At 31.2% G+C, this 25,972-nt stretch overlaps 1 protein-coding gene and 1 long non-coding RNA gene across 3 annotated transcripts in view; one reads left to right on the forward strand and one right to left on the reverse strand.

Moving 5' to 3' along the window:
• LOC147907607 (uncharacterized) lies at positions 1-24,994 on the forward strand. The gene is made up of 2 exons (XR_015547093.1): positions 1-6,739; positions 23,284-24,994. It is a non-coding gene; the product is annotated as an uncharacterized LOC147907607 (long non-coding RNA).
• LOC105143063 (phospholipase B1, membrane-associated) overlaps positions 8,008-25,972 on the reverse strand; it is a 25,640-nt gene continuing 7,675 nt past the window's right edge. For both annotated transcript variants that reach the window (XM_011051057.2, XM_011051055.2), the window contains exons 2-8: positions 25,120-25,229; positions 23,342-23,546; positions 22,160-22,336; positions 21,894-22,053; positions 17,489-17,648; positions 17,116-17,267; positions 8,008-8,823 (exon numbers count right to left, since the gene is read on the reverse strand). In XM_011051057.2, coding sequence (XP_011049359.2) covers positions 8,636-8,823; positions 17,116-17,267; positions 17,489-17,648; positions 21,894-22,053; positions 22,160-22,336; positions 23,342-23,546; positions 25,120-25,229 — 1,152 coding nt within the window. In that variant the 3' untranslated portion in view covers positions 8,008-8,635. The remainder of the gene's footprint in view (positions 8,824-17,115; positions 17,268-17,488; positions 17,649-21,893; positions 22,054-22,159; positions 22,337-23,341; positions 23,547-25,119; positions 25,230-25,972) is intronic.

Below are 25,972 nucleotides of genomic sequence, written 5' to 3' on the forward strand. Positions count from 1 at the left end.
GCCCACACAAAAAAATAAGATATAATGTAATATAATATATTATAAATATAAAGAAAATCTTTATATTTTCTTTATATTTGAGGAACATTTACATGGATTTGCGGACGTTCAGAAAAAGTATTGACAAATGTTTAATTGTAACTTGCAATTTAAAAAGAATTATATGATCCGAATCTTGCATTATAAAAATCCGATTATTAAAATTTCTTATAAAATCTAATTCTTGTATCTTTACATTGTATGCGTAGCTTGCATAAATGGGAACGTAAATTTCCTTACATGAATAAAAAAAAACTTTAGAAGAAACATCGTTCAATTATGTTTGTAATTGAACGATGTTTCTTTAAAGTTTCTTTTATTCATATAAGGAAATTTACAATAGAACGTGGTTAAACTTAAAACAATGTGATTAAAAAGGTATATACCGACTCGTGGTGTATGCCTTTTTAATCACATTGTTTTAAGGAAATTTATGTAAACTACGCATACAATGTCTGTAAACATACAAAAATTATATTTTATAAGAAATTGTAATAACCGGATTTTTACACGAATTTATAGTGCAAGAATCAGATCATATAATTCTTTTTAATTTTTAAATTGCATGTTATAATTAAACATTCGTCAATATTTTTCATCCGCAAATCAATGTAAATGATCCGCAAGATTTTTTTTTTATATTTATTCCATTATATCTTATTTCTTTGTTATATATAATAATGCCGCGCGAGTTAGAAACCCTAAATCGTTACAACGTAACAACGTAGCAATTAATTTTTGTGGCACGTTGTAATTAAACATTCGTCAATATTTTTTTCTGGACATCCACAAATCTATGTAAATATTCCATAAGATTTTTTTTTATTAGGTGTTGGAATTAATTCGTAGCGTTTTACAAGTGATGGGAAGTACTTTCATTAATGTATTTTTTAATGCTCATGTGAAATAAATAACATTCTTTCATTAAAAAACGCTACGAATTAATTCCAACACCTAATATATTTACATATATTATACAATAGTATATTGTTACGCTCGCGAAGCGTTCCCGCTTGCGCAACCGAATCGCCAATCTGAGCGAACACACTCTTTCGAACCGCGAAAATAAAAAGACATATACGTTGGTTAGAAAAAAAAACGAAACATTTTATTGTAACAATTTGAACAAACAAAGCGTTCGTGCACTACGGTGAAAATACAGCGAAGTGTCCGAGCGAAGTGACGTCTCAATCCACCAAATCTTTCAAACTCTCCCAACAGCTGAGCTGCCCATTTTAGCGACGTGCTCGATCATGGTCACTCGACTCGTTTGATGACGGCACGACATGAGTGTCGGCGAGGATAACAATATTACTATATTTTTTTCGGAGCACGTCCGAGCGAAGTGACATCTCAATCAATCGCCAAATCTGTCAAACTCTCCAAACAGCTGAATTGCAGCCCATTTTAGCAACGCGCTGTTTATGTTTTACTTGATTCGCTCGGAACCAGCACGGCACGGAGAGATAAATGATAATGGAATCGATGTCGAATCAACGTCGATTCGTCGTCAATTCGATGATTTTAATGTCGAATCGACATTGATTCAATGTCGATTCCATTGTCATTTTTCATTGGAGGGTGTCGGCATGACAAAGGCGTAACAATATTATATTATATTTCTTTGTTATATGATGATTACGCGATTTAGTATTTTAAGCCATTATAACCTATCAACATAGCAATTTATTTTCGTAGCATGCGACGCTTGGAGCAGGAAAAAGCAGCGAAGATCCAAACTCCGGGCTGACGAGCTTTAATTAATTATTGACAGCTTTATTATAAACACAAATTTCGTAATTAAGCGATGTTTCTTCTAAAGTTTCTTTCATTCATATAAAGAAATTTACATCAACACCATCTAGTGACAAAAACCGCGGATATTTTTTAGATGACCCAATATAATTGAAAAGATTACGACAAAAAGAGAAAGAATTAAATTCGTAACCAATGTGATGACTATACATATACTTAGTGCCAAGACACTACCGTATTTTCAGATATTATAATTAATCTGTGTATATTTTATGTTATATTTTTATTTTAATATTTTAAATACGTTATTTATAAAGAATAAATTACTTTACCTCACATACAGATGAATTTTTTGACGGTATCCAATTTTTATATTTGCCATTTATATTCTTTAACCAATTCATTCGGCGTTCTGTGTCTTTCGGAATTATTTTCATAACATATCCTTTTTTTAATGAATTGTTACAAAATGGTATTGTACATCCACCCATATTTCTAAAATAATTTCGATAATTTTATTTTTATCAATGTACCTTTACGTATCTATGTCATTCAATGCTGTTGCACCTAACCCTAAAATTGACAGACAATCTATTGGACAGACTGAGACCGTATATCTCTTTCTTTCTCGCAGAATTTCGCTAAAATATGACGTCATTTCTCGTATGGCGCCACTCTGATTACAGGCTCTCTAGTCTAAAGATACAAGAATTATTGTATATTTTAGAAGAAATTTTAATAACCAGATTTTATGTGAATTTGTAATATTTTTTATATGAATTTGTAGTACAATCGAATCATATAATTCTTTTTAATTTTTAAATTGTTACAATTAAACATTTGTCAATATTTTTTCTGAATATCCTCAAATCCGTGTAAATATTCCGCAAGATTTTCTTTATATTAATATTATTAGGTGTTGGAATTAATTCGTAGCGTTTTTTAATGAAAGAATGTTATTTATTTCACATGAGCATTAAAAAATACATTAATGAAAGTACTTCCCATCACTTGTAAAACGCTACGAATTAATTCCAACACCTAATATGTTATATCATATTTCTTTGTTATATGCGATACCACCGCGCAATTTAATACTGTAAAACTCTGGATCATTATAAAACTGACAACGTAGCGATTGATTTTCATGATACGCGGCGCTTGGAGCAGGGGAAAACAATAAGAGGTCCGGACTGGCCGGCTTTGAATAATTATCAACAGATTTCAATCTAGCCATCTACTGTAATCCATGTAAATATTCCACAAGATTTTTTTTATTCATTTTACGACGTTTTTTGTTTAATTTTTATTTTATTTAGTTTAGCGTTAAATCACAAATGATGCATTTTATGCTATATTTTCTCTCGCATAAAAGTTAATAAATGTAAATGTTCTCAATGTTATATTGCATATAATAAAATAGCAGAAGGCGAAGTCAAGTCAAAAATCAGCCGAGAAGTGCAAATCTTGCCGAGCTCTAATATATAGCGTCTAATTAAGATATTGGATTAATCTACTAATTGGATTAAAACCAATCGTTTTAACGAAGGCGCATCTATTCCGAATGAAATAACAACAGATTTCTCGGTGCAAAATATAATTAAAGTATAAAATGAAATAAGAACAGTACAATGTTTGTAAACAGATTACCGGGAAAGGCGACATATTTTTGCCATTCGTGTCGATCTGTTTCTCTTATTTTTCTTACATGTGCGCGCGAAGAGATTTCATCTATTAATCACCACAGACAGAGCCGATGTAAGGGTAGAGGGAACGAAATGGTTGCCCCGGGCATCGTCTTCGGGGGAGTGTCATAACGTCGATGAACAAATCAAAATATAATCCAACACGATGCACATTCAGATTTTTTTATAAATTAAAATATCTTAAAGACTCTTCTTAATTTTAAAAAATATAAAAACAATTATAAAAAAAACTAAAATGTACAAAAAAAGAAAGATATAAAAAAAACAAAAAAAAACAAATACGTTTTTCCAGTTTACCACGTCTTCGTCGTGATCCCGGGTAGTGCAAAGAACAAAGCTATAGAATGGGGAGAAGGGCAATTTTTGATTCCTTGCCCCGGGCATCATAATTTCTCAGTCCGACCCTGGCCACAGGAGTATTTTTTCCGGACGAAGATAGGGTCGTGATTACCATTTATATTAACGCCTTGCTGCAATGCACGCCACTTATGATGCAATCTGGCACAAACACATTCCCGGTTTAATTTAATATTTTCGCCGGTGATAACGATTTCATTACAGACACATGACATGGATTTATGAAAAATCAAAGCACGACTCTCGAGATTTACATATTGTTTCGCATATATTTTTTAAATAATATATAATATTATTACACTACAAAAAGATACTTTACACTAAAAGAAGATACTTTATAAATCTCATGCCTTGCAATTGATATCTTTTAATAAAAACCTGCTTTGAAAAGTTTTCAATTTTTATTAGTAATTATAAATAAGCAATAATTATTAGTAATTATAAATAAGCTTGATTTCAAATTGCGAAAATAAAAAAAATATTTTTTTATAAATCAAAACACAAACTTTCGATTATCATAGAACATGATCTTAGAATTGCCTTATATTCTAAGAAATTATATAATAGATTGAACGTTATTGATCTATTACAGGTAAAAAATAATTATTATTATTATTCTCTATTCTTTTTATGTGTAATGATGATAATTCTGTGAACTTTAAGAAGTCTCGAGAGGTTATATAACGCGTAATACAACAAATCCTGTTCTTTCTGCGTGCTATCGCTTTACGTGCTCTTGTTTATAGCTTATCGTGTGTTATCTTCTACTCTATAAGAAAACTAATCACATTTTCACGCAAATGATTCTTTAATCTATAAGATAATATATTATTTGGATTCATATAGTAAAATTATAAATATGAATTATGCAATAAGAACATGTGTCCGGGAAATACTCTTAAAACTTAAACTGTAATAATAAATTAATCGAACCACAGAAAGGTAATCGAATAGTAGAAAGATTCTAAGCATTAAAAGTACCCGACTTGAAGCAGGTGAATGATCAACAATTTCGTAATGAAATCACGCACCAGACGTAGACAGTTGAGCTTAGTTATCGGCGATATCTCGTAACCAGGGTCAAGTTCTTCAAAGATCATGCAACAGCTATAACCTTGAATATCTCTTTTGCTTTCTCAAGCGGCGTGTTGCATTATAATGATAAAATCACTCGTAAATCATTTTATGTTCTAAATATATTTTTAAAGAGCTTTCAGGAGCTTACGAAATCTTGAGATTTTATCATTTCTGTAAGAAGATTATCGATATCTCCATAAGAAGATTTATAGTTTGGTATAATTTATATATATTTGATATATTTGATTTATTGTTTTTTTAGCAATAATTTCTTTTCAAAGCGCATAAAAAAGTATGTATATAACGGTTGTCGTGTGAGTAAAAAGTATATTTTCTAACTTTGTTTCGGTCATACAAATGTTCCAAGTTAATTAAAATTTATTTAAATTTAAATAAATTGAAGGACGTGTTAGTTAGCTGGCGGCGTACTATATTATCTCGTATTATATTATCTCGATGCCTGCAGAGTCGACATTTGGCACAAGATAAGAAAATGTAAATAAGTAAAGGTCCATTTCTATCAACGTAGATTAACTTTAATCTCGGTTTAATTTATTCTTCTTTTTTCTAATCTTTAGAACTTGAAAAAGACGAAGAATAAGTTGAACCAAAATTAGAATTAATCTACATTGGTAGAAACGGATAAAAGTAGCTCCGAAAGTTTAATGAATTTTCGATGATACTTTGAAAATATCGAGAGATAAATATGATCGTCGTGTAAGTGATTTATACATAAAAAAATGCGACAGAAAATAAGTGATACATAGCGTGGAACAATTCATAAATCTACAATAAATCACAATTAACAATTAATGATTAGATAATAATCAATTTTCAATTGTTTAATTAGTTGTGGAACGATTAGCCTTACTTAGCGATATTTCAGGGAGATGATTTAATTGTTTATTGATTGAATGTATTTAATTAATTTTATAAAATATAAAAATATTAATGTGAATACAATAATAATAATAATATAATATCAAATTTCTAATATTTACATATTTTTAACTATTTTGTTATTTATTGAATAATTACACCAATTTGCAAAATATACAAATAATTTTTTTAATATTCCTCTTTTGAATCGGTCTCTTATACATTTTTGAACGCTGAAAACAATGTCGCAAACAAAAAAAAAATTCTATCACGTCAAATTTCCAAGATAATTGAGATTTAGTATGTAAAAATAACTTTTATTGACAATATTTTATATTTTTTTATAAAAAAAAATTAAGTAACGCGGTATCGCAACGCCAAGTACATAAAAATTTGAAATGGACCTCTTGACTCCGTGATGCGTAAATGTCATTGTGTGCACCGGCAGGAAGAATGATTGTCCCCTGGCGTTCGGCACGCGGCGATATACACGTGTTATTGGAAACGCGCAGGAGTCGAGGAGCGCGAACGGTTCTCCCTTCGCGCTCCTCGCCTTCTATGTGTTTCCAATAACACGTACGTGCGTGCTTCGGTACGAGTGTGCATCGCCGCGCGCCGAACGCCAGGGGACACTATTTGATTGAACGTGTACGCGCGAGTTTGTCCATAGTAACACAATCGCGCGCATATACGTTCGACCGTCAGTTGCTGCGTCCTCGTTTTCGCCGGCCGGAGCGGGATCTCATACTAAAATGATATCCCCTGGCATTTGGCGCGCGGCGCTACACACTCGTACCGAAGCGCACACGTACGTGTTTCTGGAAACGCGGAGGAGGCGAGGAACGCGAAGGGAGAAAGTAGTGAGGGCGCTCCGAAATTCTGCATGGTACTGTGACTCTATATATGAGTTGGAAAATCAAATAAGGGTAAAAAGTAAACATTAAGCTACAATTTAGTGCAAAAATTGATTGAACTATACGCAATAGGTGCATTTAATGAACAAAACTCACCCTTTTTATCCTGGTTGTCAGAGGGTTGTGACCACTTCAAAGATGATACCTTCATTTTTTGTAATCTACTGATCCACCTCTTTCCAACGGTAATCCTTTTATAAACATACGCAATGGGACATTTTTTCAAAATTTTTTAATTAAAAACATTGTAATTAATGATATTCTTGACCACTTTTGTGAGACACTTTTGCAGTTTAGTGTTGCTCTCAACACGAACTTCGATTTTTTTTTACATTTCTGCATGTGCGATAGATGCACAAACTCATGATGAGATCTTCTGCCGGTGCGTACACGGTCATCCAGCTATAATTCGCTTCCACCGAAAATATAATAAATTTTGTCAAATAAGGATCGTATTAAAATAATTTATGTTAAATTCATGGCCATCAAGAACATTATATAATTAAGTTCACTAGGCTACTTTTCCGTAGGCTTATGGAATATGTAATTTATACACGGTAATAATTATGTAAATTTTGTAACTTGTAATTCACTGAAGGGGACCGTTGAGAAATGATCGAACCGTTTGAAATATTGTTTATATGAAGATTAATAAAACAATTGAATTATAGTATATGTTACCTTGCTAGGCTCGAAAAGCCCTTATTGTATACTAATTGAAAAGTTAAACAATTTTTCTTTCAGAAATAAGAACGATATATTATCTTTTCTATGAAGGAATTTCTTTAACTTTTTAATTGCAAAAATATTTATTTAAAATTATTTACAATTATTCTGAAACGCTATTAATTAAATTCTAAATATCTTGTTCGTCTAATTCTTTGCGATATATTTGTCACAGTGAAAAAAATGTTCAACCGAAAAAATTCCCTGAACATATATACAAATCTTCTTCTAGTATATACAAATCTTCTTCTAGTACTTTCTGATGTGACACATATTTACATAGCTCGAAATTCCACAAGCATTTCTTAATCGGACATTTCGCAGATGTATGTTGGATTTTAGATCTTGTTGTAATAGGCATTCTGTTTAAAGTTTAGACTACGTGAACTTTACAAACTAGTTTTATGAGGTATTCCGTCCAAAATTATGCTTTCCACAAAAAAAAATGCAAATTAAATGAATGATCCTCCCATACAGAAGCTTGCAGCAATACTTCTGTATTATTATAGGAATGTCTTACACTGTATGGATTCGAAAAAAAATCACAATATAAATAAATTTTGTATCATTTTTTATTTTAGCATATATATTTATGAAAATCTTTTTTAATGCGTTTAAACACATGTATAAAAACGCTATGTACAAAAATACATACAGTAAAAATATATACATGTATACATATATTGTATATAACATATTTTATAAACTTGTCCGGAAAAGTTAATGTATTCTTTATCGAAATCTTTCTTAATTTTAACTTTATTTTCAATACTTGATTAGTTAATAATTTTTTGTACATCATATTATTTGCTTATAAATATGTCTCGAAATGCATATGTCATTAAATCCTGCAATTATATTCTTTTGAAAAATACGCAAAGAAAATGAAAAGTGCATTTAAAATTATCTATAATAACGCAATGAAATGCTAATTAGTCGAACATCAATCATGCAAATATGTATAAATAGAAATTCTTAATTTACATTTATAACTATATTGTTATTATATTTATGTTATTTATATTATTTTTATCTGAAAGTTTTTAAAGCAAATAATCAATAACAAATGTATGAACTTCCTAATACTCTCACTGCGTTTGCCGTGATGAAGTTCTTTTGAAACTTTCGCAATTTAATTTGTTTCGTAACAGATGTAAGTAACATGATGTAGAATGTAAATAATTATTTACTATTGTTAGACAGAATTCCATCTTGCCTGCCAGTCGTTCGGAAACGCCGCGAATTAATATTTGTGAAGATATAGGGTGCATTTTCCGTAGGGCAGTTTATTTTCTCTAGTATCTCAGGCAATCCCTTTTCTGTTTTATTTCCGACCGGCTCCAACATGTTATTCCACAAGAGATTAGCGCCTGAAAATAAAATAGAAGCGAAGTTATTACGCAAAAAAAACGAGAATATTTTGCGCGTCATTCATTCCATTATTTTTTGTGTAAAATGATAATATGATGGATGTGACGTTCTCTCACCATGACTCTTGTTGACACCATCTAAGAGGCATGATATCTCTTACCACGCCCGGTAATGAATACGCGCTCGTGTTTACAACATATGTCATCTACACGGGATTAATGATTATTTTATTGCCCGCGGCGTTGTTTAAATGATTTATTTATATTTAGCTATTTAAATCTCAATGAATAAAGATTATTAAGATTATTAACGAATTAATTTTTGTACATATATATATATATATATATATATATATATATATATATCATTAGAAACAGATGTATTACAGAAGTCGTACGCACTGTTAAATTTATAGTGTCAAATTTAATCTAATTTGAGTCGCCTCACTACTCCTATTCAAAATATCATTATTTTATACAAAATAATGAAATTAAATAGTTTAAATTAGGTTAAATTTAATATTATATAGCGTCAAATTTAACACAATTTAAACTGTTTAATTTTCTTTTAGTATAAAATAACGACAAAAAAAATTGATAGGCTTCAAAGAATAAATCAAAAAATTACAATGCGTATGAGAGCCGAACACTAGATGTAGGTTAGATGACTTATCAATTTTTATTGTATTGATTGTTATTGCGATATTAAGAAAGATTCTTTGATATTAATATCCTTCAATATTAATTATTATCAGATCATATAATTATAACAGATCATTGTAAACAATCTTTGATACTCAACTATATTTATTATCATTAAATTTATTGTTGATTGTCCTATTTGACTAAATCATGTATTCGATAAAACTTTTATACATATATGCCAATTTTTATTATTTTAATATTAAACCTTTGCGACTCTTAATTAGGTATACATGTATATTTATGGATATATAATTAAGAGTCACATAATTTATTTATTTCAACGATGTTTAACAAATTTAAATTAAAAGTCATGATCTGGAATAACGCAAGTATCAGGGAAACATAATAATCAATGTACGTACACTCATGATCAGTATGCCTAGATTGGCTATATTGAATATAATTCTATCTTACAAAGAGTTTCTTTTTCTTGATTATAAATAAAAGAATAGAAAGATAAACTAATACAATGTTGTAACGTAATAAATACAGAGTTGTAATAAAAATAAACTGAAATTAATATAATCATCTCTTAGTAATTATAAAAAGTAATTACACACTTATGAAATATTACATTTCAATATTTTGTTTTACTGAAATAACGAAATGAATAAATTGAGTAATAAATTGCAATCGAGTCAGCGCGACTTACTAGTATTATTTATTAAAATTAACTATGTAATTCCATAAAGCGAAGATAAATTAGACTATATAAGGTCCAGTTATCTTAGTTTAAGAGTCTTATATGTAATTACTTTGACGACCTAAAAAAATTATTTTTAGATCTAACTTTTTAAATATTTCATGAAAACCGCTTTTTCCTTCGTTACATTTGTTCAGTTTCTCAAAAAATTTGCGCTTAAAACGAAATAAATATATTTAAAAAAATATATATATGTCAAGTGCATAAAAAAGGTCAAATATTATATTATATTCCTTTTAAAAAAAATGAATACGAAATAAATGCAATTAGCCAAGTATCTTATCACGCAAGACACACAAAATTGCTTATACCATTAATTTCAGTTAATTTTTATTACAACTCTATATTTATATTTCACGACATTGCAGTTTACCTTTCTGTCGTTTTATTTATAATCAAAAAGAAGAAATTCTTTGTAAAATAAAATCAATATAGCCAATATAGGCATACTTGTGAGTATACATCGATCGTTATGTTTCCCTGGTATTTACGTTATTCCGGACCATGACTTCTAATTCAAATTTGTTAAACATCGTGAAAATAATTAAATAATAGCTAATCAATTTTAGAAAATAGTTCTTTAGTGTATTCTTACAAGTCAATATGTTAATACATTTATAATCTTATAAAGGTAATATTAAATCACTTTATTTTTCATTTTTACGTTTCTGACGAAAGAAAGGAAATATGTATGTAGGCTGTATTATTATCCAATATGCTACTTTTTCTTAACGGAACAAGGTATTGATACTACGTACTAATAATAAAGCTCTGATAATAAATTGTATAAATTACAATCATAAAATAATAATAATTAATACACAGTTGTACCTTATTATTAAAGTTAAAGTAGTGATATTGAATGTGTAAATTTTTTAATTTTACACATTATTTAAAACTGAAAATTTGTTCAAATGATAATATTATAAAATACCTAAAAGTCAATATAAGAGGGTCGTGTGTACATACATCGATTGTAATGTTTTCCAAAACTGAAAGTGGCTAAAATAGTCAACTGAATTATAATGAAGAAAAAACTTTTTATGCATTTGGCATATATTTTTTTCTTTTTTAAAAAAGTTTTTAGGTATTTTACTGCTTTTTGTAAATTTTTGAGAAATTTTTGAAAGAATATAAATTTAAAAAATTTTCTGCAAATAAAAAGATATAATAACAATAATAATAATAACAATAATAATTTGTATTTATTAAATATTAAGTTAATAACATATAAAAATAAAAAGTAAAAATTATTTGCCCCCTTCCTTCCTCTTTTTCTCTTTCGTGCTCTCTCGTCTTTTCCTCTCTTATCTTCACTTTCTTGCGTCTTTTCTCATTTTCTCCTTACATTCATAAGCCAACAGAGGCTTAAGTTTAAACGACTAATGAATGCCTGCTTACGCTTCATATTTAATCTGTACAAGAACAATCATGTCTCGTCCTTCTATTGCACTCTCGAGTAGTATTTCAAAAAATTTATATCTCAAAAAATTTGTTTTCCGATATTGCTTATGTTCTAATTTTTGAAATTATAACTTTTCGAGATGTATTGTTTTCTTAAATTTCAATAATCTAGAGACACGTAGTGTCTCGGCGCTAAGACATAGTTTGATATTTCGGGATATTGTCGCAAGATTTAAATTTCGGTAACTTGACGTTTCGCGACATTATTGCACGTCTTAAATTTCGGTAATTTGACATTTCGGGACATTGTCCCATTTTTTCAGATTTCGACACGTTTTCGAAATATTGTATGTCCACTCTCACTGCTGATAACAAAAGGGCTTTCTCATTGTTGCTTCATTCACTCTAACATTTCATCTTATATCGTTCCCTATCTCCACTCTTATGTCAAACCTCGCATCCGGGCATATCCCTCCGTTCTAGCAATTCCTTCCTGTAGAATTTCTTATACTTATCAACGTTCTTTTCATTACGCTGGAACCTTCTTGTGAAATTCCTTGCTAATATCAGGGCATCTGAAAGCTTGAGCGTTTAAAATAAACTCTTTTGTCATCTATAACTGTAAGAGATATGCGACAGCCGGAAATGAGTTAGATCTCACATCTCGATATGTCCTCTTATTCTTCTTCGCTCATCATCATTCTCTTTCATTCTTCTTTGCTGCCACTTTTCATTTCATCTTCGCTCCTTCTCTTTTTTCTAACTCATTGTTTTTGTTTTCTTTTTTTTTCGCTTCTTTTACACGATTATTTGTATTATTTGTAAAGCATTTTAACAATTCTGCCAAGACGATTATATTATATAGATAATTAAATATTAACTTTCATTGGACGAGATCGTAATATCGATGTAAAGAGAGATATACGTAGAAGATAACCATAGTTAATTTAATTGTAACATCGATGAGCTATTGTACTGATGACGATCAAATCTTAACGTCTCAAATCAAAACATCTACAAATTTTATGTTTTAACGTATTAATTCAAAATACATTATTTTATCTCTTAGAACATCTTGAGTTATAGCTATATGCTCCTTAATTGTATATTTACTTGTAAGGTAATGCACTATATTTGAATCGAGATTTTGAAGCACGTGGGTGTTATCTCAATATTTTCAATCGCGTATATCTTTACATTGTAATGCATAGAATTTGAATAATTTTTTTTCAATCGGTACGTCAAAAGATCATAAAGAAGAATAAATAGGTGTGAAAATTGAGAAACTAAAAATATTTGCAATATTTTTATTTAGAAAAAAAAAGAAAAGATTTTAATTAACAAAAAATTAAGGATTTTTTTTCAAAAATTCGTAATTTCGAAGAAAAAACTGTTAAGGAGATTTTTATAGCGGGATTTCAAACGTAATCGAACATTTGAAAAGAAAAATCATTATTTCAATTATTTTCAAAAAATATATTTTCGTTATGTGGAATTCAACAATCTAATAAATAAAAAATGACCGTGAAAAATTTCGATTTAATTCTCGGAACCAACTGTGGTGAAGAATTCAGTGGGAAACTACTACCCTTAGTATAAAACTGCTACCCTCTACTTTAATCCATTCCACCCTTACGAGTAAAGACTTAGCAGTATTATATATATAGCTCGATGTATGTAACTCAATGTTTCAGCTGAGGGTTAGTTATATCACTTTCAAACGTCTGATCTCAACTTGCTAAAGAATCCCGCAAAAAAATCATAAAACCCTCGGTGAAATTGGCTAAAATTTAAGTATGTTATAGTTCCTGACTCACTGATTAAAAATGTCCATAGGTACAAAGCTTGAAAATGTTAGTTTTTTTGTTATAGCCGTTTAAAGTTTTATTTTATTGATGCCTTAAAATTAAGTTGCTGTAATATATCAAGAGATTAGATAACAATATGCGGACTACTCTTACCATTCTTATCCTCACTTCCTCTACCCCATGCGCGCGTATTTTTATAAAAAAAAGGTGCATAAAAATCAAAATAAATCTTTTTAATTTCTTTTGTGTGTGTGTGTGTGTGTGTGTGTGTGTGTGTGTGTATGTATATCAATGATATGTTTATTGGCGAATTCAATTGAAAGAACTACGCACTGGTGCATATTAAAGTCGTTGTACACTGATTCGAGTATAAAAGTGAAATACAAATATTTTGAATTATAAAATACATATTTTATCTAATAGTACAATAAAATGTATTGAGTATTTCAGGATTTAATCGATTTCTATGTTATGTATGTAACAATGTGGACGTGATCGACATTTCATTCTTTGGAATTGATTTTCATGAATTTCTTTGCCTCTTATGTTTGGAATACACAAACAAAGAAAAGAGGAAATAGAATTTTCTATCCTATGTTGTTAGCACATTTCAGCAAGCACCCAATTTTTTTTTGCACATGGTACTTCACACGCGGAAACAAACATCCGGGTCGTGATAATCAAATACTTCGCAGGTGAGAGATATGGGAACTCACACATTTCATGATACACTGAGAGAAGTCGTAAAAATCTAGTAGAATCTAAAATAGATGATTATAAGAAAAATATATGATTATAAAAAATTTGCTTTGATTTTTATGCCAGTTTTTCATATAAAATTGCGCGCGAACGTATATGTGTGGGGATGGATGAGGGATGGAGTGAGGGGGTAGAAGGAGTGAGGGTGAAGATGATAAGAGTGATTTGCATTTTGTTCTAATATCTAATATCTCTTGATATATTATAAAAACTTGACACCCACTTCCTCAAAGGAATTGGCGAGTTATTCGCAATTTCTAAGAGCGACAGCTTGACATCCCTCTTGTTGACCTGAATTCTCTCTTCCTCGGAGGAAAACACTTGGACGCTTGGTTCCTCATCGACAAACACTTATGCTCAATTTCTTCACTTCTAGATAACTTTATCCAAGAGATATCTCCCAGATTACAATGGAGATATTTCCTGGATAAGAATATCTGCAGCTTATCTAATTAAATGAAGAAATTGGGCATTAGACAGTACCTAGACACTCGGTTCTCTGACGGCGAATAAATATAGACATCGACTTCCTCGATGGCGAACATCTATTGGACGTCGGTTGGCGTCGTTCGTCATCATCCGATATTGTTTAGCATCCTCCAACATCGTTCTCTCTTTCTCCCTCCCTCCCTCCCTCCCTCCCTCCCTCCCTCCCTCCCCCCCCCCTCTCTCACGCACTCTATTTCTGTATAATAAAAGTGTCAGAATTTTTATTGCAGTTTTAGTTTCTGAGTAATCTTAATCGAAAATTTGTCGATGCCAAAGCTCCAAAAAAAGCTAGTGGTAAGTATCGTCGCTTTATTAGCGGTACGAACATATTTACGCAATAACGTTAACGTATCAAACAGTCAAGTGATCTGTTTCATATTTTTATGTACTTGACATCGTGGCGCTACCGCTCAAAAAGCTTGATCAAAAAAGAAAATTTGAATTTTAATTCCAAATTCTTGTAGTGTAAATTATTAGGTGCCTGCATGTGTGCACAATGTATGCACATGACATATATTTTCGGCGTATACCAGAATCGATATTGTATGTGTGCACACGCAAATGGAGTAAGAGCAGATATCTACCACCTCCCATGGTGGATGACGCTTCCGCCATGCTTCTGCGTTTACCTTGGCAATGCCAAGCGTCGAGAACGAGACACGTACATACATATACTCACGCACATGCATACACGCACGCATTTACACGAAAAAAAACGTTACATTCAAAAGCAAAAGTTAATAAATTGAATTTAAAAAATTTTAATAATAAAAAATTTATTTCAATAAACTTTGAATAAGAAAGTAATTGAAAAAAGATTAATATTTAAATGATGTTCACGCATCAAACATCGAGTCGCTCGTTTCATATTTTTATGCTTGGCGTTACGATGCTATCACGTCGTTTGATATTCGGATGTTGAAAAGAGTAAAAGCAAAGAGTATAAATAATCCCAAAGAATTTAATGCTGCGAAATGTGTGTGGTAGTTATAAGGACTCTTACAGACGACTTTATAATGCCACAATTGAAAGCCGTTCATACGGAGCTATTTTCGAGCGCTACAAAAAAGTGTCGCGAATATATTCATGTGGGTCAATTCGCGGCGTGACAAGAAACATTATGGATGCGTTCAAATGGCTGAATTCGTGGCATGACAGAGGAGCGAATGCGTTAGTCAGAAAATAGCTTCGTATGCACGGGTCGACGCTTTCAATTGTGGCGTTACAAAGTTGCTTATCTGTAGAAGCTCTTATCGCGAAATAGTCAAATTCAAAATTACAATTAATCATATTAGATCGCTAATGATGTTTCATTTTTAAATCTGCGATTGAACAATAATATTAATAAAACCTGTCAATACTGTCTCATCTTATTATCACCACTGTCCATTAATTACTACTATCACAATAATTATCATTTTGTTTAGCCAATTTGTTACATCACTGCGTTTGCATCGACTAACAGATTATGCAATCAAGATTACACTTAATATTCGACTATCGTAATAATAATATCAATTAATAATTCTGCAACAATAACTGATTTCATGATTTGTTTTTCGCTCCATTAACCGCTTCGGAAGGAGTATTAAGGAGTATTAATAATAATAGACGCTTTATCCCGATAATTTATATGGAATTAAAAATAATTTAAAATATATTATGTAAATTATTAAGACAATTTTAATGATAAATTATCTAAATTACAATTTATAAAATTATAATAATTTTTCTTGATAAAGTAAATGAATTTTAGTATATAAAAAGAAATAGAATGTTATCAATTCTAATTTTCGATTTTATTTATAATGCAAATTATCTCTTTTTTCTTGTACGCACGCCATACATACATACATACATACATACATACATACATACATACATACATACATACATACATACATACATACATACATACATACATACATACATACATACATACATACATACATACATACATACATACATACATACGTACGTATGTACGTACCATATACACACACACACACACACACACACACACACACATTCACATACGCACGCACAAGGTACCATCTCTCGCTTGGCGAGGGCGAGGGTGCAATCGCTTTCATTACGACGTCCTTTTCAGTTTAATGGACGCACTTCAATCGAAAATGCCACATCAGGTATACGTCTGTTCATATTGGAAAGAACGTTGTGATATTACAATTGCTCTCTGCTAGGCGAAAAAATTTGTGTGTGCGTGCGTGTGTATATATGTATCGTTTATATATTAATGTGTATGTATTAATGTTACACATTATCTGCTACAGCGTTTATTGAAAATATAATAAATAGCAGATAATGCTATTATATTAGCGCACATTATGTAACGTCCATTTTAATTTTTATTTCGATCAAATAACATCGTTCATTTAAATGAGAATAGTAATCGTGCCTTACCGAGTGCATGTCCTTTCTGACTAAAGTGAAAACAATCATATGTGACCAGACTGGAGTCGATTGGTGGAGCACGCTTAGGATCTGCATTAGGTGCGTTAAATAATTTAATGAATGGCTGTAACACCACCGTGAAATTCGGGGAGTTATCATATCTGTAAAACGAAATAACGGTATCTTTATTAAAATTTTTTAGCTATATATTTTAGGAACATAAATAAATATGAATATAACGTATTGTAATTTAAAAAACTAATATCAAAAATAATAGGAAAAACTTCTCATGGATAAGATATGATAAATTCTGATAAAAAATTCAAAATTAATTTTATTAATTAAACGAGACACATTTAATTGCGTATCAAACATCGTATACCTTCCTGAGTATACTAAAGCTTCAGCTGCCTGCTGATACAGCCGTGACATTTTCGACGCTTCAATTTCTGGTCGACTACCCTGATGCATGCAGGCGCAATAAAAAGGGTGCAATATATTACACATGGTACTTTTCATTACTCTAATTGATACCGTAACATCTGTCGCAAAATAATAATAAATACGATTAGATAAAAATTTAGTATGTAATGAATATATTATATGAATATTATATATTATTATATATATTATGTATATATACATATGATGGATATATTATTAATTAAAGAAGCTACGCAGTGTGTATTTTACGGATTGTCTCTGTGTCTGATATTTATCGACGTATCCAGGACACAAAGATGACCCGCAAATGCAACGTAGCTTTTTTCGAAAAAATACCCACGAAAGAGTCAAAAGTAATATTACCAATTAATATATAACTTTGGTAAAATATGTAAGCACCTATATTTTTTCATTCATTTAAAATTATTTTATCTGCATTAATATATTGGTTACTGATATTATAATAAGTTTAGTTTAAAGTGTTCTTGAAACAAAGAATAATTTATTAAAAATGCCATAAATCAAATTTTGAGCTTCAAAACTTTATTAGTGGCTGTATGTGTTCGTCAAATCACGAGTTCGACCGTCGCTAGTATAACGTTTACAAGCCTTTGTAAAAAATATTAAGCACCTTATTATCCATTATTTAAAACTTTAAATAAAACTTTAAATTTATTTAAAGTTAAAATATTCAATAATGGTTAATGAGTTACCTAATATTTTTTACGAATATTTTTTACTTGTAAACGTTACACTAGCGACAATCGAACTCGTGATTTAACGAACACATACACCCGCTAATAAAGTTTTGAAGCTCAAAATTTGATTTATGACATTTTTAATAAATTTACGTTATATCAGCGGCGGTCAAGCTTGCGATCTGACAAACACATATTCGCGCCGCACTGCGCTCGTGCATACCTGACATATAAAAATAATAAAATTTTAATTTAAAAAAATATTTTCTCTTTGATATAACATAAAATCAGGAAAATATAGAACCGACTAATGTACAAATGATCAGGAAAATATGAAACGGAGTAAGAAACCGTTCACGCACGGCTCACAATCAGCCAGAATTCCTCGACAACAATTCTGCAACTATTCTCTGAATGTATAACGGATCCTCGAACACCTCGGAATTTTGCTCATCATCTTTCTCTTTGCTCGCGACTTGATCCGGTATTATAAGATTTTTTTAACAAAGTCGTTCTTTTCGTACGGATTTTAAAATAATAAAATGTTATGCTCGTACTGTATTGATTCTGCATGTACCGGATCGAGTCATGAGCGAAGACGAAGATGACGAGTAAAATTCCGAGGTCTCCGAGAATCCGTTATATATTCAGAGAATAGAATGACGTGCAACCTATTACTTTGGTGTATTGATTTTTATTTTGACGATGCCTAGCAGGCTTGATTCCCCGAGTTGTAATTATCATAAAGAAAGGACCAGGCACTAATCAGAAAAAGTGACCATCATTAAAATAAGAATAACATGTGCAAAAATATTTTATGAGATACTGATTAAAAGTCTCAATGACATCAACCTTCTAAAACCGCTAATTTTTACAATACCAGCTCATAAAGATTGCTTGAAATCACTTTATTTTAAAAAATCATAAAAGTACGCTTCCTTGCTCTCCCTCCCTCTCTCTCTCTCTCTCTCTCTCTCTCTCTCTCTCTCTGTCATATTAAAGATGCCTACATATATGTAAAAAAAAATAATACGGAAGATTTGTGAGGAGAGAAAAGTGAACAAAGGGCAATACATATTTTACCTAAAGCTTGAGTATGTGTATATATGCAGTTTCAGTCTATATAGTTAGGTTTGATCATAAGACTTATAAGATAGATTGCGCGCCCATTGAAATCGGGCGGGAGAACATTGAAGAGTGAGAGGGCACTTTTCGCTTTATCCTTGTTTAATAATGCAGTAGTGGGGAAAATGAAAGAGCGGTTCGCTGGCAATAGCTCCCAACTCGCTACCGCTGCTGCATGGACATGTGAGGATTGGTGGATATAGTCTAGCAAGAATGGATAGTGCGCACTCCGCACTGCATATGCCTGCTCAAGCTCCCAAACTCGAGCTTTTTTCTCTTTGATATACTTTTCTCGTACTCCCCTCATACATACACATCTCTATTAAAACCCACGCTATATATTAGGTGTTGGAATTAATTCGTAGCGTTTTACAAGTGATGGGAAGTACTTTCATTAATGTATTTTTTAATGCTCATGTGAAATAAATAACATTCTTTCATTAAAAAACGCTACGAATTAATTCCAACACCTAATATATAAAAAACTGATGTTATACTATATATATATATATATAATACTTATCTTTTTCAATTCTATCACACTTCATTTTCGCCGAAAAGAATTATTCACTTTCCTCTCCTCATGAGCCTTCCATATTACTTTTATTTTACATATATATAGGCACCTTCAATATGACAGAGCGAGAGAGAGAGAGAGAGAGAGAGAGAGAGAGAGAGAGAGAGAGAGAGCAAGAAAACGTACTTCTATGATTTTCTAAAATAAAATGATTTCAAGCAGTCCTTGAGCTGACAGTGTAAAAACTAGCGGTTTTAGAAGGTTGATGTCATTGAGAGTACTTTTGATGAGTACCTCATAAAGTATACTTTCGCACATGTTATTCCTATTTTAACAATGGCCACTTTTTCATCTAATTGATAAAAAAGTGGCCATTGTTAAAATAGGAATAACATGTGATTGATCCTTTTGTTCAAAATGGTGATACATACCAAAATTTTAAACAATTTCACCGAAACTCGTAAAATTACGACGGAAGTTTTTCTGGATATATGCATATAATGTAATTTTACGAGTTTCGATGAAATTTAAAATTTTATTATGTGTCGATATTCTGAAAAAAATTGTTTTCATAATGACAACCCGGGAATCCCCGGGAATCAAGCTCGCTTTGAATCGTCAAAATAAAATCAATAGACTAAAATAACAAGTTACGTGTCATTCTCATTTCGTTCCACTCTCACCTATCCTATCATCGTCCCATCCTACCTTGGCGGGTATAAAATGGGGAAGCAAATTACAGGTAGGAGTAGGTATGAAGGGGAAGTAGTGATAGAATGGGGATGATAGGAAACGCCCTGAACCAGAGAATGGACTACTCGATCGTATCTAAATAATATGATCGACAAAAATGAGAGAGAGAGAGAGAGAGAGAAAGAGAGAGAGAGATCGTGAAAGACGGCCAATCTCTCTTTCATTCTCTCGTTATATCGTTGAACGGAAAGAGATAAAGATTGGCCGTTTTCCACGATCCCTCTTTCTCATTTTTATCGACCATATTACTTAGATACAATCGAGCAATTCATTTTCTATGTCTTTGCCTTAAACACAATGTGAGCGATAAAAATAACAATATAAATGTTATAGAAATAAACGATATATAATTATCGCCTCCCACAATGCCTTGCACAATGCCGCGAAAGAAATAAAAAATGCCAACCAATCTAATTTCGTACATAGATTGCAGTATATTCTTCCATTCGTTTCAAGATTATTGCACATATAAACAGAATGAAAAGTCTGGACACCGATTGATAAGCTATAAGGCGACTGAATTTCAATTCGTCGGAAATTTATCGTTATTGCCTTATTCCGTGTTCCTTTGTGTGTATTGACATATGCATTCCCGTATATTGGATTCCTCTGTTTCTATCACTCGCTATCGCTATTGCCTCTCATTGTATTTAGAGCTTAAGGCTAATATTACACGCGTCCTTTTTTGATGTCGTACAAATTTTCAAGTCTGTTGATTAACTGTAAGACAAAAATATCCTATCTATTTTGCAATCATTTACGTTTAAAAAATTCGTACGACATCAAAGAGGCACATGTAATATTGATCTAAATGTAGGTGGGGTAGAAATAATGAAATGGAAATGGACGCTGGGTTAAAATGGAGAAGGGTGAGATGGGTATACATGGGTAAGAATGGAATGAAAATGAGAATGTACAGTTATATTACAATCGAGCCTACCTCTATAAGCCCATATAGGCAGGCTCGATTGTAATATAACTGCACACAAACCCTTTTGCTTTATCGATTCCAATTTCGGTGCAATTATCTGAAAATTTGATAAAAAACTGTACCCTAAAAAATTATGCAAAAAAAGATCCTTTGCAAAATTATTCTTTCATGTATAATTTGTAAAACACATTAACCTGTTAGAACATTTAGTAATGTTGCAATATTAATATATATTAATATATATTTTTCTTTGTTTGTGTTTACAAAATTATTATAATTAAATATTATTATTATTATTGATTATTAATTAATTTATTACCTATGGCTGGAACCAAATTGACTAGCGTGCGGGGTAATGCGATTTTTAAAAAATCGAGTGTTCTTCTTAAATGTAGGATGTAACGCATCGGCGAGAATTTTTGCGGATCGTAACATTGCGCCGAACAAATGTCATTAGCTCCAAATAAAATCGTAATAAGCTGATAAAGAAAATACAAATATTTAAAATCAAACGACGTTTTTCTTTAAGTTTCTCTTCATTGATAAGTATACGTCACGGTAAAAAGATTATCAGATTATTATTACCTTCCAATGTTTCTTTACATTTATTTTTGAATCATTTTTAATTCTCTGCACCAGGATTTTCGCTTGCTGCAACGCGTCTTCTGTTGCAGCGACCGGAAAAGCAATATTTAATTTCGCCGCGGTTGAAATAAATTCCCCTGTACCGGTAGAATATCCAGTTAATTTCGGATTAAATACCTACAATGCGAAACAAAGTATAATAAAAATTTTTATTGCGAATGAAATATGCGAAATGCCGTATGTAAAGTAAGAAACGTGATAAAAACATATTAATAATATTACGTTTAGTAATAATATTACATTTAGAAAAGGGCATTGTGGATTATAATTTTCATTTCTGTCAGTACATATTAACTTTTTCATCCGGACTGTGATCGCGCTCTATTTATTGTGGCATTATTATATTTTTATTTATAAGTATATGATACTTATATTTATATTTACCATTTTTATAGTTACTAACATTATGCTTTTTTCCGGCGTTTTCCTTAAATAATCTCGAAGATTATGTCATGCATAATGTTAGTAACTATAAAAATGGTAAATATAAATATATGATATAAGTATATGATACTGATAAATGATAATTATTAATGATGCAAAAATATATGCATATTATATGTATAAATATATGTATATTATATGTATATATTAAATAGAATCCGACCGAAACTTTTACCGAAACTGAAAACAAATACTCGTTACGTGTCAGTTTCGATTGAAACCATATTGCTCTTCTTCATAAGTATTATTCATTTTAATATGTGTAATTATTGTTTCAATAAATAAATTATGATGTTTTTTTTTTGCAGAAGTACTTACAGGTATATTCTTTGGCCAAAATTGATACACAATCGAAATTTCAGTTTACGATTTCGTCCGAAATTTAATTATTATTTCAATATAAATTATGATATTTATGAAGAAAAAATATATGATATATGGACATGTCTATACATATGGCTTTTATAGAATTCCTATTTTTTAATTTTGGTTTCGGTTTCGGTTGAAATTGATATGTGGCCGAGTATTTAGATTCAATTTTGGTAAAAGTTTTTTGATCGGACTATAATATTAAATGATAATTATATGTATAATAACTATCATGTTTTTTCTGAGTATAGCTTGATGAAACGATACACGATGAGATGCAATGTAAAACAACCTTCTGATATTATATACTTTTAAAACATTTGGAAGAGTGAAGAATTGTCTCCAATCCCCTTGACCACCGACACACCAACTGACTCCGCGTGCCTCGATAAAGGTTCCTACAGCAAATTCTTCCAATGCGCCACTTCCAGCTACTAAAGAATCACCGAGACCACCTATTATATCGATGTCACCCGGTCTTAATCGATGCACATTGTCTGGTATTGACAGGGATCTTAATACATGAAACAGAAGTTTACGTGACTTTTCTTTTTGTTCATTAATAATAATAATATCTACCACTTAAGTTTTAATCTAATGCAACAGTTTCCCCCTTCCCCTCCCCAAGAAGCTCCTATTTCATGCTTTTTTCCTTTTTTTAAAGGTTTTTTTTGTTCTAATGTATTTTTTTGTTCTGATGCAATCCTGTTCGGAATTCTGGTTAGCCAAAACGCTTAATTCGCCGTCACCCATCGCAGTTAATGAACCCGCAAAACCCTTCCATTTCTCTTTGTCGTTTCGGTGCAGCGAGGCGAGGCACGACATATTGGTAAATGCGTTTTGATCCAGCCGCCGGCAAAGGGATGAAAGCGTAGTGATTCGCGAGCTTTCGACAGGCCTGTGTAAAGGCAAAATGGTACAATAACGTTTACAATAATAACTAGTAGTAGTACAATATCTATTTGATTGACAACTGCAAATGGGCGCTAGCTTTTTATATCGAATCTTTTTTTTGTGCAAATAGCACGTATATTCGGCATTTTTTCTTTTTTTTTTGTTAAATCAATCTGTGATGATATAAACGCGAGTTTTTAATTTTCTTTTTCATAGAACTTTATAATTACTTATATCCATAATGGTTAGTATAGATTTTCAGCTTAATTCCTATCCCTTATCTTCACCAACCCATGCGCCTAAAAACCGATAATCGGCCAAAATGTAAATTCTGGTACTGGCGTAAATAGTTATATTATTTTTCTTTCTTTTTAAATAATAATATTTATATTATATATATTAGCCTACATTCCAGATATAAATATTTACATAGTTTTATGAAAAAGTAAATTAATACTCGTTTTTATCATTGCAGATTGATTTAATAAGAAAAGATAAAAAAAACAATGTATACCTGCATAAAAAAAAGATTCGATATAAAAAGCTAGCATTAATTTATAATTGTCGATCAAATATAGTTATTGTGTTTATGCCATTTACACTTTACACAGGCCTGGCCAAAGCTTGGGAGTAGAAACGCTTCCACCTCTCTGCCGCCACGCCGTCTTGGATGATTTGCTTCCATCTCTCCGCTGTTTTGATAGAACGAAACGATACGGCGAAGAGGAAGTGATCGGATACATCAACCGAGAAGGCGGAGTGGTGGAAACGATTCGACACCTCACTACCTCACCACCTCACCACCTCATCACCTCATCACCTCACCACCTCACTACCTCACCACCTCACCACTTCATCATCTCACCACCTCATCACCTCACCATCTCACCAACCGAGTTTTAAATATAGAACTGCGTTAATACATCAATATAAAAAAAAAATCTTTTTATTAACGCAGTCCTATGTCTAACACTCGGCTGATGAGATTTATTTACGACTAAGTCTTGAAACGTCATCTCATCGTAAATAGAAGTATGTTCATATATTTTATAGAATATCGTAATTATCGATAAAAAGAAAGAGAAGAGAGAGAGAGAGAGAGAGAGAGAGAGAGAGACATATAAAGAATTATTAATTTTAAAGCATTACACTTTCAAAATTTTTTTGTTAATTTTAATTACACATAACTGTACCTGCCAAGATGCACGTTGCAAGGAAATGGGACATCATCAGGAATTATCGATTGCTTTCGTACGCCGCCGTACTGTGCCGGATATGAAATTCCCACTTTATCAATTTTATCCTAAAAAAAATTATGTGATTTGAATAATTCACACTTCTGTGTTTATATTATATTTCACGCAAAAGTGTTCATATAATTTTATCGTATTTAAATATATCTTTATTAATTTATTATTCCTTCGGACAGCGGATACTCGCACGCACGGCGGACTCAAAAGCAACCCAAGAATGAAATTGTTTTAAAACATTTGGAAAGCAGTTTTTTATGTAATATATAGTAAATTATTTCAAATATGTAGAAGGAGAAATAAAAACACATATTTATCATAGAAACAAATATTCATTTATTCATTTTTTGCAGTTGAACGCGAGACTCTGCGTCCGCCGGCGGAAGGTTAAATCAAATTAAAACCAATATTTGCTGGGGCATAATAACACTGACAATGCAGAATATTTCGGAATAGAGTGTAAAAAGTATTGTTACGTCCGGGACCGATCGAGCTCACGTTTCCACGTATCCGCGCTTATATACTTTTAGACCCGTAACAATATTTAAACACTTGTGTAAAAAATGAAATGATAGGACGCTAATCTGTATATCCGTATCCGTTTTTATAATTAATCGTACTTTTTTATAAAATGCACAGGTAAACGTTATAGTTTATAATTTCTCCTTCAATAAAGATGCAGCTATTTTAATGCCACTCTAACCACAATAGACAATTATGTGAAATTCTTCATTAAAATGATATTCATCATTAGATGCTTGTTTTGGTAATTTAAATTTGCGCAATTTACAAACAC

The sequence above is a fragment of the Acromyrmex echinatior genome, chromosome 13 (genome assembly GCF_024713525.1).
Source record: "Acromyrmex echinatior isolate Ae372 chromosome 13, ASM2471352v2, whole genome shotgun sequence".
Taxonomy (NCBI): Eukaryota; Metazoa; Arthropoda; class Insecta; order Hymenoptera; family Formicidae; genus Acromyrmex; species Acromyrmex echinatior.